At 41.9% G+C, this 15,282-nt stretch overlaps 1 protein-coding gene across 1 annotated transcript in view; it reads left to right on the forward strand.

Moving 5' to 3' along the window:
- Positions 1-5,076: 5,076 nt before the first annotated feature.
- Positions 5,077-15,282, forward strand: part of VPS53 (VPS53 subunit of GARP complex) — a 142,860-nt gene continuing 132,654 nt past the window's right edge. Inside the window, exons 1-2 of the mRNA XM_055322439.1 lie at positions 5,077-5,294; positions 7,284-7,364. Of these exons, the coding sequence (XP_055178414.1) occupies positions 5,208-5,294; positions 7,284-7,364 (168 nt within the window). The 5' untranslated portion in view covers positions 5,077-5,207. The remainder of the gene's footprint in view (positions 5,295-7,283; positions 7,365-15,282) is intronic.

The following is a 15,282-nucleotide window of genomic DNA, read 5'->3' on the forward strand; positions in this document are numbered from 1 at the left end:
ATACTATGTTGGGAAGGAGCTATGCTGCTGGCTTAGTAGGTAAGGATCCAGTAATATAGACATCTTGCAGTTTTCTTTACAAGAAACTTCACAAAAAGGTCAGCTGTTTAGGGGAAGGTCATTATGGAGGGGAAGCTTAAATGGAAGAATGATACTATCTTGATCTTATAAAGTAACACACTCTGCATGCTGTCTACTTAATGTAGTACAGCTACTTCAAAAACAATGAAACTAGTTGCAAATACAACAGGGTATTGGAGACACCTTTTAACAGAGTTAGAAATGCTAAATTGACAGGAACATGAAATTTAGAGATCTCACTGGATTTCATTAACGAAGGCTATTTTTTTCAGATTATTTATTTATTTATTCATGAGAGACACAGAAAGAGAGGTAGAGACATAGGCAGAGGGAGAGGCAGGCTCCCCATGGGTAGCCCGATGCGGGACTTGATCCCAGGACCCTGGGGATCACAACCGGAGCTCAACCACTGGGCCACCCAGGTGCCCCAACAGAGGCTTAAAATAGTTAATACTTTCATCCTATGGACTTAATTTTTTTTTTTGCATAATGAGAAACATTATGAACATTATTTTGGGGATTACTGTTTTTTTCCATCTTATTATGATGCTGTTCTCAGAGATGCACTGCACAAATCCCCTTCAGCCTATCCTCTTTTATCAATCCATCCTTTTTCTATTCCCTATTAAAAGATAGGCTCTCCAAGGTATGTGAGTGTTTTAAGTATTAGAGACTGAATTTATGCATAAGGTGAAATTTCAAGTGAGAAAATATGTTTTCTGTAATACTCTGTCATCAACTATACCCCATCCCATTGCATAACAGGAAAAATAATTTAAAAACATTTTTTAAGATTATTTTATTTATTTATTCAGAGAGAGAGAGAGAGGCAGAGACACAGGCAGAGGGAGAAGCAGGCTCCATGCTGGGAGCCTGACATGGGACTTGATCCCCGGTCTCCAGGATCACACCCCGGGCTGCAGGCGGCACTAAACTGCTGTGCCACTGGGGCTGCCCGGAAAAATAATTTTTTAAAGCTTGGCTAATTTATGAGACTTTCACAAGCTCCTTCCTCTTCTTTTTTTTTTTTTTAGAAGCTCCTTATTCTCATATCCAAATGTCTCATATATGTAAACTTCCATATTTTGTTTAAGACTGTATAATCTCTTTCCAGACTTCTTCCTTCTACCTCCCTCTTTTATCATAAATAAATCAGTCTAGCCTGTTATTACTTATTACTTATCTTAATGACCTACTTTTTTTTAGAGAAGGGAAGGGCAAAAGGAGAGGGAGAGAGAATCCTAAGCAGACTCCTTGCCTAGCATGGAGCCCAACATGGGGCTTGATCTCACAACCCTGAGATCATGACCTGAGCTGAAATCAAGAGTTGGACTCTTCACCAAGCCACCCAGGTGCCCCTTAATGCCTTTTTTTTTCTTTTAAGATTTTATTCATTTATTTTATTTTAGAGAGGGAGAAAAAGAGAGCATGAGCGGGGGAAGGGGCAGAGGGAAAAGGAGAAAGAAGCTCTGCTGAACACAGAGCCTAATGTTGGGTTCGATCCCACAACCCCAAGATCATGACTGAAGTTGAAACTAGGAGTTAGTGCTTAACCGACTGATCTACCCATGTGCTGTGTCCCCTTAATGCCTTTTTTTTTTAAGATTTTATTTATTTATTCATGAGAGACACACACACACACACAGAGAGACAGAGACATAGGCAGAGGGAGAAGCAGGCTCCTCGCAGGGAGCCTGATGTGGGACCCGATCCCGGGACTCCGGGATCACGCCCTGGGCCGAAGGCAGGGCTAAACCGCTGAGCCACGCGGGGTTCCTTCCCTTAATATCTTTTTAAAAAATCTAGTGTTCACCGGTATCTCTGCTCTTTTATCTTCCTACACTTTTTGTACTGTGCAATTCTCTTAAACTCAACCTTGTATTCATTACTAGTATCTTATCTGCAAAGAAGGAAAGGGAAATAATTGAGTTGGGAGTTCGGAGTAGGGAAGCAGGGGCAATGCAATTGAGTGTTTACAACAGATGCATTAAAGGATAATCAGTGGAAATTGGACAGCATGAATTTGGACTGGAGATGGTCACCCTTGCTTCATGATTCACCACAATAACTCAAGCTGCTCAGAAACAGAGAAAGCAAAAATGAGGGGCCTCAGGCTGATGACAGGCATGCTAAACTGGACCATGTCATTTCTCTGCTTACAGTCCTTCAATGGCTTCCCATTCCTTAGTATGACCTTCAGGAGCCTCAGTCATCTGGCACTACCTATTTCTCTAGCCTCCACTTGCACCACTCTCCCCATGGCTTTCAAAGTCCCACCTCTTTGGCCAATTTCTTCCATCCTAAAGGCTTTTTTGCACATACATTCCTTTCATCTGTCACCTCTGGTTCTTCCCATCCCCCACCCTTTGCTTTAGCTTAAAAATCTCCTCAGAGATGCCGTTCTTGACCCCCAAATCCAATCAGGACACTATCAAAATACTCTTTCAACATATACTTGATTTGTCTTTCATTAGACCCATCACAGTTATGTTTATTTGTATTAATAGCCTTTTCAGGCACGGAAATAGCTATGGAGCCCGGCACTTGGTCAATTTTGTTGACTGCTTAATTCCCAGGACCTAGCCTAGTAGAAACACCTATCAGTAACAGGAACATTCTTTCACTCACTTAACACATTTATTGAGTTTACTGAATGAGTGAATGAATGTTCAGAAGAGTTAGCTATGGGACTTTGGAAAAGTTTTTTTATTTTAGCCATATCTCCACTTTCTCATCTGCTAAATGGGACGATACTAATTTCTAACCTCAGAGTTGCATGTGGATTAAAAGAGACAATGCCTGCCTACCATGGTTCCTGGCATTATATTAGGGGCTAGGAAATGTTAGTTCTTATTGTCATAAAAATAAGCTCTATGAACAAACAGAACTCTATCTAATACATCACTGGTAGGAATGCGAAAATGGTATAGCAACTTTGGAAAAGCAGTTTACCAGTTTCTTATAGAGTTTAACACAGATTTTCCATTCAATCCAGCAATCCCACCTCTAGCTATTCACCCAAGTAAAATGGAAACTTTTGTTCACACAAAGCATGCCCATGAATGTTTATATCAGCTTTATTCATCATTGCCAAAACCTGGAAACAACTCAAGTGTCCTTTGAACAAATTGTGATATAGCTACATAGTAGAATACCACTCAAGGAGAAGGAATTAACTACTGATACATGCAACTACATGGATGAAATACAACAGCTTCACGCTAAGTGAAAGAAGCCAGACTTGAAAGGTGACATATTATAGGATTCCATTTATATCATGTTCTGAAAAAGTCAAACTGTAGGGAGAAAAATCAGGTCAGTGGTAGCCAGGCAATGGGTGGAGCACGAGGGAATTTGGAGGAATGATAGAACTGTCCTAGGACTTGTTTGGGATGGTAGTGACGTGACTATGTGCATTTATCAAAACTCATGGTATTATAAACTGAAAGGTGAATTTTACTATCTGTAAATTATGCCCTAATATAAAAGATAAAGATCCAAAACAGGTAGATAAAATTACCTTTTCCTTTAAAAAAAAAAGTATTATAAAAGTACTACAGACTATCTATAGACATTTTGGGAAAATATACAAAGAGTGTGATTTTCATCACCCACAGAACAGTACTATTTCTTTCCTATCATTTTTATATGTGCAAAACACACATAAACTGGGACTACACTGTACATTTTTGCTTTCCCAAATGTACATTTTACTTTCTGGTATATATTAAGCACATTTTTCCATGTCATTAAGTAACTTTCAAAACCATGATTTTGTTACACTATTCTGCCAATTTTTTTAAAAAAACGATTTTATTTATTTATTCATGAGACACAGAGAGAAAGGCAGAGAGAGAAGCAGGCTCCTCGCAGGGAGCCCAAGGCCGGACTGGATGCAGGACTCGATCCCAGACTGGGATCACAATCCTGAGTCAAAGGCAGACGCTCAACCGCTGAACCACGCAGGCGTCCTGCCAATTTGTATTTTTAAGGCTTTCCTTATTGTTAGAAAGTGCTTCTATGTTTTTACAACAAACAACTTTGATAAAATAAAAAAAAAAAAAAAGCTCAGTGGGACCAGGGACTCTTCCATTTTGGAATTTTACAATGTTTAACTGGTAAAACAACGCTTCTTTGGGCTGCAGTCGCTTCACTGTTTTAAGTGTCCGCGGGAAAAGTGGTTGCACAGGGCGATCTGGCCTCTTTCCTTGGCGGTGCATTAAGACCTAGACAGTCTAATATTACCTGTATTACTAGCTTAAATTTGCATAGCGCTTTTTATATTGAATGCTCACCACATCCTTGCAGGGTAGGCAGGGCAGATGCAGGGATTTGCTCAAGAACTCACAGCTTATCGGTCGTGGAATGGGACTTAAGACTCCAGATACTGAGTCTCAGAAAGTCAACATTTCCCCGGCGATGGAGCAATACCTAAGGAGCCACCTTCCTCCCCCGCCCCAAGGAGAAGCTGCAGGCACACACCCCCTCCGCCCCCCCCCGCCCCGAAAACTCTGCCTAGAGGCTTGGCACGTGAGGAACTTAAATGTCAGGTGGACGCTGTCCCTCCGACAAAATGTCCTTGGCAGCATCGCCACTTACCAGCTGGGGTCATTCCTCCCCCGGTGGCAGGGGGATACCTACTGCCCCTGACCAAGGGGGCCCTGGGAGCGGTAGGGTCGCCGGCTTCGCGGCCTGGGAGGGTTGCTGTCGGTCGGTCGCGACGCTGACGGGGCTTACCCTCACTGGGGGTCCTGCCAGGGCGGCCAGGCCCTCCCCAACACCGGGGCCTTCGGTGGGGGGGCGTGCCCTTGGCGAGTTGAAGTGGGCCCCCATCACGTTAGGGAGAGCTGAGGGCGGGCGGGGGGTGCAGGCCCACAGGGCTGCCCCGGGAAGCTCCCGGGACGTGACGGGAATGCCTTCTCCGGGCAACCAGAGGTCAGTCCTCCGCTATCCCAGAGTGCCCCGGATCCCGGAAGTGCCCGGCTTTCCGGAAGTGCCCGGCTGGCTGACAGAGAGGAGGTTTACCTGAACGCTGCAAGAAGAGGGTTGTGGTTCAGGAGTTTGGGTGACGGCTGGAGGAGAGACTCGGGGTCAAAGTGGGCGTCAGGAGGGAGCTGGGCGGCGGGATGATGGAGGAGGAGGAACTGGAGTTCGTGGAGGAGCTGGAAGCCGTGCTGCAGCTCACGCCTGACGTGCAGCTCGCCATAGAGCAGGTGAGCGTTCCGCCCCCTGACAGGAGGAGAGCGGAGGCTGGGGAAGCCTGGGGGTGGGATCCGGGGTGGGATGGATGGGGAGGGAGCGGTCTTTGGACCTAGAGGTGAGAACTAGGAGCGGGAAGGGAAGGTTTGGAGGGAGGTGGTGGTGGGAAGGGGGTTCAGCATCCAGGGCAGGGAGAAAGCGCCCTTGATTGTCTTTGAAGGGTGAGGCGTCCTGGTGGGGTTTGGGCAGAGGAACCGAGCCCCTTGAAAGCATATGAACCTGGAAGAAGGGAAGTCACGGATACCGACCTCAGATCTGGGGGGTTATTTACCAGGCTGGTGTGCCGCTGCTCCCAATTCTTAATCTAGCCCTTTGTGAGGGACTCGGGATTGAGAGGAGGAGCCACTTTAATACCTGAAGCGGGTCCCTGAGCAGAGGGAGGGGACACGGTTGAAAAAGACCCCTTTATCATACTTCAGTGGTTGAGAATTCCTAATGTTGATCAGTTTGGGTTAGATTGAACAATATTCCCCGGAGACCTTCCTTTCCTTCCCTTCAGGGACTCTTTGGTTGACTAAATTCTCTTTTCCAGTTTATTGAGTTTTTAAGAGTAATGATATTAGAAATAGTCATTTAGACTCTTGTTCAGGATATTGCTTCTGATAAAGGGAGAGGATTTCCCTTAATGGAACTGGTGTAGGGGATAAGATTTAAGAAAAGGAGGATTATGCCACATTTAGTGACCACTGGGAAGCTTTTTTGAAGTAAAGTACTGTTACTACCATTGCTAATGTTAATATTTATTGAGCGTTAACACTTACTCTAGGTCTGTCTCTGTACTAATTTATTTGTATTGTGCCACTTATAGATTTTTGGCTCTGTGGTGTTCTACCAGTGGTTGGATTACCCATATAAAGTACGTTTGGCACATCCTGAGGATGCTAGACCATTGGGCTAAGGTTTAGTTGTTCAGGCCACAGCCTCCCACCCACCTCTTCCTGACAGAAAAAGACATGCATTTCATTTTTTCTTTCGGCCTAGTGGGCTCTCATAGAAGAAACAAACAATGCAGTCAGTTACCATTTGACAAGGATTTTGGGAGAGCACATTTTTGCTATTTCTTAATAAGAATGAGTTTTAGGTTAACCTTATCTAATAAACAGACATCAGAAAAGAATTGGCTTTCAGAATGACTATCTTGAGCTGGTGAAATTCAGTACTCAGGGGATCACTCAGCTTCTTTTATGATCTACCTTGTTTTTTTTATTTTTTTAAAGATTTTATTTATTTATTCACGATAGACATAGAGAGAGAGAGAGGCAGAGACACAGGCAGAGGGAGAAGCAGGCTCCATGCCGGGAGCCGGATGTGAGACTCGATCCTGGAGTCCCAGGATCGCGCCCTGGGCCAAAGGCAGGCGCCAAACCGCTGAGCCACCCAGGGATCCCCTATAATCTACCTTGTTATATGTTCTTCAGGTTATAGCTTTTGAAGGGAATTATTTTTCAGAAGACAGTATTCTTTCTTCTGTTAAATAGATGGACAGTTCCCGAAGGCAAGCTCCATTTCCTGACACTGTCTGAAGTGAAAAAATTGTTTCAATGCATAGTGAATTCTAATGCTGAGCCATCCCTGAGACATAGTGCATAAGTCTTTTATCAAGGCTTCCTTATTACAGTCATGTCATCAGCTGGTTTAATCTGAGAGTGGGCAATGCCCCTTTATTTCTCCTTTCTGTGGGATTTTGTTGATATTGTGGAACTTCCACTGTTGCACGTTCTGTTAGTTGCACCAAGACGTTAAAATTACAGATGTTGGTGAAAATTAAAGATTGACTTTCACAAATATCTTACTGAGCAATTGTTGTGTATTAGGCTTACAGAATGAAAAAAGATAGGTTTTTTGCCTTCAAAGTAATTTACCATCCAGTAGGAAGGAAAGAAATAATACATAAAACAAGACAGAAGGATGACAGTTATTTTTAACCACCTGTCTTTATATAGGTATTTCCAAGCCAGGATCCTCTAGATCGCGCAGATTTCAATGCAGTGGAGTATATCAATACCTTATTCCCAACAGAACAAGTAAGTATAGTTTCCTTCACTTCAGTGCTTTCTGGCTTATCCTATAAATATTATGATTGGTGTGTTATACTATATCATCTAAGGAGACTTGATAAACAAGTGAGAGTTAAATCAAACCCCATTGTAACTGATTGGGGGTGAGGGATAGCTTATGCCAAATGCTGTTGTGTAAGAGAATACTTTGTATTGTGAGCATATTATTTGAAATTATACCTTTACTTTGTAAGAGTCCTCCCACATTTTTCCATAGTATAGTGGGAAGTAGAAAGGTTTTTTAAAATTATTAGAGAAGAGTGAGAGTGAAGTGGACAGGATAACCCTGGAATCATAAGGCTACTTTGTCCTATTTCACCGTTTTCAGACTTTATTTTTTTTGCATTGGGTGACTTACCTATATAGATGGGTTTTTCTTACAAAATTGGATTTTGGGTGTTTAGGTGAGAAGTAGATCAGAGTTAGAAACAGCAGAGGTGGGGGCACCTGAATGGCTCAGTTGATTAAGCCTCCAACTCAGAGTCCTGAGTTCAAGCCCTACTTTGGGCTTGTGGACCCTACTTTAATAAAAAGAGAGAGAGAAAGCAAGTTGAAAAGTCTGCTAGAGTTCTGCTTGGTTTTTCATTTTATGAATTCAGCAAACGTTCATTGGGCACCTGTCAGCTATATTGGTCACTGTGCTAGGTGCTGTGGACACAAAGATGAATAATGCCCAGTCTGTGCCCTCTTAAAGTATACATGATCAAGGTTGGGTGGGGGAGACAGTGTTGAATGCTATAGGAGAGGTATGTAATGGGTTTAGTAAGGAACAAAGGAACAGTTTTTCCTAAGAAAATCAAAATCTCAGAGAGGAGGCAGCCGTTCTGCCAAATCTTAAAGGAGTCATTTGTTCACTTCACTTAGTCAAATGTATTTAAGTGTCTACTAAGTGCCAGGCATTGTTTAGAAACTGGGGAGAAATGGTAAATGTGATAGGCAAGTTTCTGGTCTCGTGGAATCTAATATAAGGAAGAAGAGAGTAAACAGATCAACAAATACATATATAAGAAATCATCAAGCATAGTTGATGCTGTGATAAAAAGCAGGCACAGAGAAAGAACATGACAGCACGGGGAGGGGCTCCTTTAGACCAGTGGGTGGGGAAGGTATTTGTGAGGTACTTACCTATAAACTGAGACTTGATACCTGTGAAAGAGCTTGGCTGTGGCAGGCTGGGAGAGCACTGTTTAAGGCAGAGTGAACCACTGAAATCTAGAATGACAGGGAAAGGTCATTCAAAGCACAGGGCAGAGGCTCAGAGATGAGAAACACAGTGTGCACAGGGAACATAGCCTCATAGGAGATGGGGCTGGAGGGGTTGGCAGCACAAGGATCCTGAAGGGATTCTGTTCTCTAGGCCCGCAGTCTCCAGTTTTTTTGGATACCATATGCTTCTCACTGAAATATTTTGCACACAACTAATTTTCACCAAGCTAATTTTAAGCTTATATACTCTCAAAATATTATGTACATATTCCTAATACCAGTCTTAAATAAATAGGTTTTAGTAGGGTTTGTCATGGAAATAAGTAAAAATAGAGTTTTTAATGTTTTGTCTTCACACTCTAATGGGTATCATTACAAAGCCCTTGGAAATGTACACACCCTGGCTAGGGACTGTGATTATAGGCAGTGGGTGTTCTTTTAAGGACTCTTGTCAGGGTAATGACTGGATCAGATTCACATTTAAAAAATTCCACCTGGGAACACCTGGGTGGCTCAGTCTGTTAAGTGTCTGACTCTTGGTTTCAGCTGAGATCATGATCTCAGGGTCCAGAGATCCAGCCCCAGAATGGGCACTGTGCTCAGCAGGGAGTCTGCTTGAGATTCTCTGAGATTCTCTCCCTCTGCCCCTGCCGATGCTCTCTCTAAAATAAATAAATCTTTTTCAGATCCAGAAAGATTTCTTCTTTTTTTTTAAGATTTATTTATTTATTCAGAGAGAGCGAGAGAGAGGCAGAGACACAGGCAGAGGGAGAAGCAGGCTCCATGCAGGGAGCCTGACGTGGGACTCTATCCCGGGTCTCGATCCCGGGTCTCCAGGATCACACCCTGGGCTGCAGGCGGCACTAAACCGCTGCGCCACCGGGACTGCCCTCCAGAAAGATTTCATAGAGGAAATGGCATTTCAGCTGCACGATAGACACCAAATGAAGGATTTTGAACTTTGATTTCTAGCCTGGCCAACTGGGTGGATATTGACACCTTTACCCTCGGTTGGGCATAAGGACAAAGAGTAGGCTTCAGTGGTAAATATGGTAGGAGTAGGGTGTAAGAGTGAGCTAGGTCTTGAACATTTTTGAGCCCTCCGGGTAGAAATATGTAGTTGGATATTTGAGTCTGGAGCTCATAATCCCGGTAATTGTTAATATTTCGGCATATATTCTTCAAACATTTTCTAATAGACATGTTAATTTTTTTAAATGAAGTTGGAAAAAATAGTATGATTCTGTGTGATTGTCTTTGAGGTTTCACAGATAGTCTTTAGAGCTCATTGTTTTCTGAGAGAAAGAGGAATTCTAGGAATTAGCTGGAGGCAGAAATTTGGGAACAACTGGTATAAAGACAACAGTTTTAGCTGTGAAAATGTCGTCTGCCCCACCCTATCAAGAATGCTGACTCATCAAAGCAAAAATAACTGTTAGGTTTGGAAATTATACAGGAAACCACCAGGTTCTTACTTTTTTCTGGTATGCTTTTGTATGTATTTGATTTTAAATTACTGAAGGTAATGCTAGACATTTGTTATAACACACATTCAGGGATCCCTGGGTGGCGCAGCGGTTTGGCGCCTGCCTTTGGCCCAGGGCGCGATCCTGGAGACCCAGGATCGAATCCCACATCGGGCTTCCGGTGCATGGAGCCTGCTTCTCCCTCTGCCTATGTCTCTGCCTCTCTCTCTTTCTCTCTCTGTGACTATCATAAATAAATAAAAATTTTAAAAAATTAAAAAATAACACATTCAGTTATATGTCTTATCTAATTATGCCTCCATATTCATGCTAATATGTAGTGAAGTTTTTCTTTCTTTAAGATTTTATTTAAAAAAAAAGATTTTATTTATTTATTTGACAGCGCATGAGACAGGACAAGCGGGGAGCATCAGAGGGAGAAGGAGGAGCAGACTCACCACTAAGCAGGGATCCTGATACGGGGCTTGATCCTAGGACCCCAGGATCCTGACCTGAGCCGAAGGCAGACATTTAACCAGCTGAGCCACCCAGGCACCTTGTAGTGAAGTTTCTTAGCAAACTAAGAAAATCTATAACGCAAGGTTTACCTTTATTTCCCCAATCCCAGGTTTATACCTAGCAGTTCATTTTCCAACCCAAATTCTCATGGACCTTAATGAAAAGGTAATAAAAAATAGTGCCATGATTTATAATTTCTTTCACCTCTTGCTAGATTTGGGGTAAAACCCACCTATATACCTCAAGGGCTTGCAGTAAATATTTAGAAATTTTTAAAAAATATTTATTTATTTATTTGTGAGAGACATGGGCGGGGGGGTTGGGGGTAGACAGAGACATAGGCAGAGGGAGAAGTAGGCTCTTTGCAGGAGCGTAATGCGGAACTCGATCCTGGATCATGGGATCACAACCTAAGCTGAAGGTAGCTGCCCAACCGCTGAGTCACCTGGGCACCCCAAATATTTAGAATATTTAAAGTAGATGTCAATATATCAAGAATAAATTTAGTGTCACTCTAAGGAGAAGGATGTGTATTCAGGTTTGTTTCTTTTTTAAGATTTTATTTACTCATTCATGAGAGACACAGATTGAGAGAGAGAGAGAGGCAGAGACACAGGCAGAGGGAGAAGCAGGCTCCATGCAGGGAGCCCGACGTGGGACTCGATCCTTGGTCTCCAGGATCACGACTTGGGCTGAAGGGGGTGCTAAACTGCTGAGCCACCCAGGCTGCCCTGTATACAGTTTCTACTGAATAGCAGTTACTTGCAAGTCTGTGGTTACCTGGAGGTATCTGCCTGGAGGCAGGAGATCTGTGGATGTTTGTAACTCTAGGTACAAGTGGGAAGAGCTCAGTTTTCTGTATGTAATAGCGTTCTCTGGTTAGTTTTGAAGAGTAGCCAGGTTTGGTAACAATGATCTGGAAAACTTTTCTAGTTTCCTAGTAGAAAACTGAAGATAATCATTTGTCATGTTTTCATTAGAGGTTTGATTAGGGAAATCTAGATAAAATCTATTAAAAATGAATATAAGGGGCACCTGGTGGTTCAGTGGTTGAGTGTCTGCCTTTGGCTCAGGTAATGATCCTGGGGTCCTGGGATAAAATCCCGTATCAGACTCCCTATGGGGAGCCTGCTTCTCCCTCTGCCTATGTCTCTGCCTCTCTCTCTGGGTCTCTCATGAATAAATAAATAAAATCTTTTAAAAAAATAAATAAAAATGAACATAAAAGTAATATAACTAAGAACTTTGAAAGAAGAGTCACATGAAGCTGTTTCTAAAGAATTTTTAATGACCCCCCCCAAAATGCTCTGAGTCTATGTTGTTAAGTGAAAACAGTAATAAGATGCCACATTGTTTATCATTCCAGTTTAATTTTTTTTTTAAGCCAGATATTTGCTTAGAAGGAACCATAGAAAGCAATATACCAGAATGCTGCTGCCTACTGCTCCCCCTGTTTGTACTCACTCTCTGTGTCAAATAAATAAAAAAAGAATCAGGACAAAATTTTCAATAATTAAAATATTTTTATATTTAAAGGTTTTATTTATTTGAGAGAGAGAGAGAGAGTACGCCTGGACAAGTAGGGGGAGGGGAAAAAGGAGAGGGAGAAGCAGGGAACCCAGTGTGAGATTCCATCCCAGGACCTGAACCAAAGGCAGATGCTTAACTGACTGAGCCACCCAGGTGCACCAAATAGTTAAAATATTTTTATTTATTTATTTTAAGATTTTATTTATTCATGAGAGACACAAAGAGAGGCAGAGACATAGGCAGAAGGAGAAGCAGACTCCCTGCAGGGAGCCCGGGGAGCCTGATGTGGGCCTCGATCCCAGGACCCCATCCCAGGACCCCGGGACCACTACCCGAGCTGAAGGCAGATATTCAACCACTGAGCCACCCAGGTGTCCCTAATTAAAATATTTTTAAATGGTAAAACTGTACAATCACATTATAACTAAACTAGATAGGTGATTCTCAAAAGAGAAGATGACCTCCAATGAGGGTCACCAATCTGGATTCCTGTGGGGAGAGTCCCTCAATCCCAGTGAGGATTACTGACATAGCAGGCACTCAACTGATAGCATCCCTCAGATACGTGGGATGTAGAAAAGTTAGGTCAAGGACCTAACTTTAGAGGTAGCATTTTGGAGTAAGGAAGAGCAGAGACCCAGAAGGCAGATTGACTGCAACCAGATCCATCTGTGCTAAATGTTACATATAGGACCTTGGACAAAACATCTGTCCTTTCAAAGCCTAAATTTCCATTTTTCCCACTGAAGAGGAAAATGGCATGCCTACTTAAGGGAAATAATGTCTATAGAACCCTCTAGAAGAGTGTTGCATAACAGATCTACATTAAATGTTAGTACCCTTTCCCTTTTGCTTCCCCAACAGAAAATCTAGAAGATAAAGGTAAAGTGGTCACCCATTGGTTCAGCTAGCATGTGGTCAAGCATGATAATTTAGGACATTTCTGGTCTTTTAATAGCTGCATTCATGGGCCTGATATTTTTACTCGATATTTTTCAGTGTTTTCCTTTTATTAGCATGCTGGCATAAGCGACCTTTGTTTTTTCTGACCCTCCCTGCCCAGCGTCTTTAGTGGCATAAAAGTCCCTTGAGTAAATGTGGCCTGATTTATTTTAACTGTTCTACTTTGGCCATTTAGGTCATTTCCAGGTTATTGCTCCCTTAAATGCAGTTGAACATCAGAAGGCATAAATATTTTGAATTATTCTTCTTAAAAAATTGTTATAAAAAAAGAAAAATTGTTATGATTTAAGCAAGACCTTAATGTTTAAGGAGTATTAAATTTAAGAATTGGTTACTGTATCATCCAAATCTATATTTACTGTTGTGGAATGACCTCCAAGTTATTTTGTTAAGGAAAAAAAATATGATGCAAGACAATGTGCATCATATAAAGAAGGGGACATAAGTTATGGATATGCTTTAAATACATAGACTTTCTGGGAAGGTACAAAAGAAACCAGCTCAGAGCCATTGCCTCTGTGGAGAAGGATTAGGGGAGACGGGCAGGACAGGGAGAAGCAGCCTTGCTTTTCTCTGTTTATCCTTTTGTACTATTTGAATTTTTGGTCATGACCCTGTTTTACCAATTTCAAATAGATTACTATTTTAAAATTTTGGTATAATAATGCATTTTAGGAAAACATAAGAATAGTACAACAAATTCACTACCTTTCACCCAGATTCTCCAAATGTTAATATTTTTTAAATAGTTGATTTAAAATACCAAAAAATGTATATATATTTTTAAAGGAATGGGTTCCAGCAGAGATAGGGTAGGAACTGTTATGTCCTATTTACACATGAGGAAATATAACTTCAGAAAAGCTAAACAGCTTGCCCCCTGTACATATAGCAGGTTTGTAGTGGCAGAGCTGTGCCAAATCTAGGTCCTCTGACAGACTCAGCTCCTGTTAACATTTAAACCCAGGCTGATTTCAGAGTGACTTGACAGCGGATTCCTCAATTAAAATAACTTCTTTTTTTCTGAGATTCATCTTCATCTCAGTCTGGATTTCTGAAAATTCTGAATAATCATTGGCTTTGGCAGAACAGTAGACGGAATGGAGATGGTCTGGTCTGACATCTCAAACACTTGTGACCTGGTTCTTGGCAGGCTTCTGGCCTCCTTCTCCTCCTGCCACTATAAGTTGCTGATAGCAGTTTATAAGCACAATTCCTCTTGCATCTCCCCTGCTTCCTTCTCAGGTAAAATATCTGTGGAGGGAAAGAGAAAGAGGAGTTAAAAAATTATATTTTGACTACTTGAGTTAAAATGGTGCTATAAAATTATACAATCTCTATTCCACTAGGGGGCACCATTTCCTAGCATTTTCTGCCGACTCAGGTTGAATATAGTCCATGTTTTTGTCATTGTCCTTTTTTTTTTTTTTTTAAGATTTTAAACATTTATTTATTTGAGAGACAGAGAGAGAAAGCATGAGCACAACTGGGAGCAGGCAGAGGGAGAAGCAGACTCCCCTGAGCAGGGAGCCCAATGTGGAGCTCAGTCCCGGGACCCTATGATGATGACTGAGCTGAAGGCAGACAGACCCTTAACTGACTGAGCCACCCAGGTGTCCCTCTCTTTAGATGTACCCTTCTTGCCTCCTCACAGTAACTATCTTCGTCAGAGATAACCACTGTCCTGCTGGCTTCTAACATGAGAGAATAGTCTCATTCATTTTTGAACTATATAAATGGAGTCATACAATATACACTCTTGTGTCTTGGTTTCTTTGGTGTAATATTATGTTAGTAAGATTTATTCCTATTTTTGTGTGTTGTAATCATTCATTTTTGTTGATGTATTTTGTTGTGTGAATTTGTCACAATCCTATATACCAGAGGTCAGAGAACTTTCTATAAAGGGCTGGATAGTAAATACCTTAGGCATTGTGAACCATTCTGTCTCATTGCAACTTTTCAACTTTGTGTTTGTACCTCAAAGGGAGCTGTGGATAATATGTAAATGAGTGGGCGTGACTGTGTTCCAGTAAAACAATTGAGCCACACATGCAGAGTACAGATGTAGGGCTGGATCTCATGACCCTTATTAAATCATGACCCTTATTAAATCATGACCTGAGCTGAAATCAAGAGTTGGATGCTTAATGAACTGAACCACCCAGGCATCCTTATACTTTTTTAAATAAAATTGTATC

This window comes from Nyctereutes procyonoides, unplaced genomic scaffold (assembly GCF_905146905.1).
Source record: "Nyctereutes procyonoides isolate TBG_1078 unplaced genomic scaffold, NYPRO_anot_genome, whole genome shotgun sequence".
Lineage (NCBI taxonomy): Eukaryota > Metazoa > Chordata > Mammalia > Carnivora > Canidae > Nyctereutes > Nyctereutes procyonoides.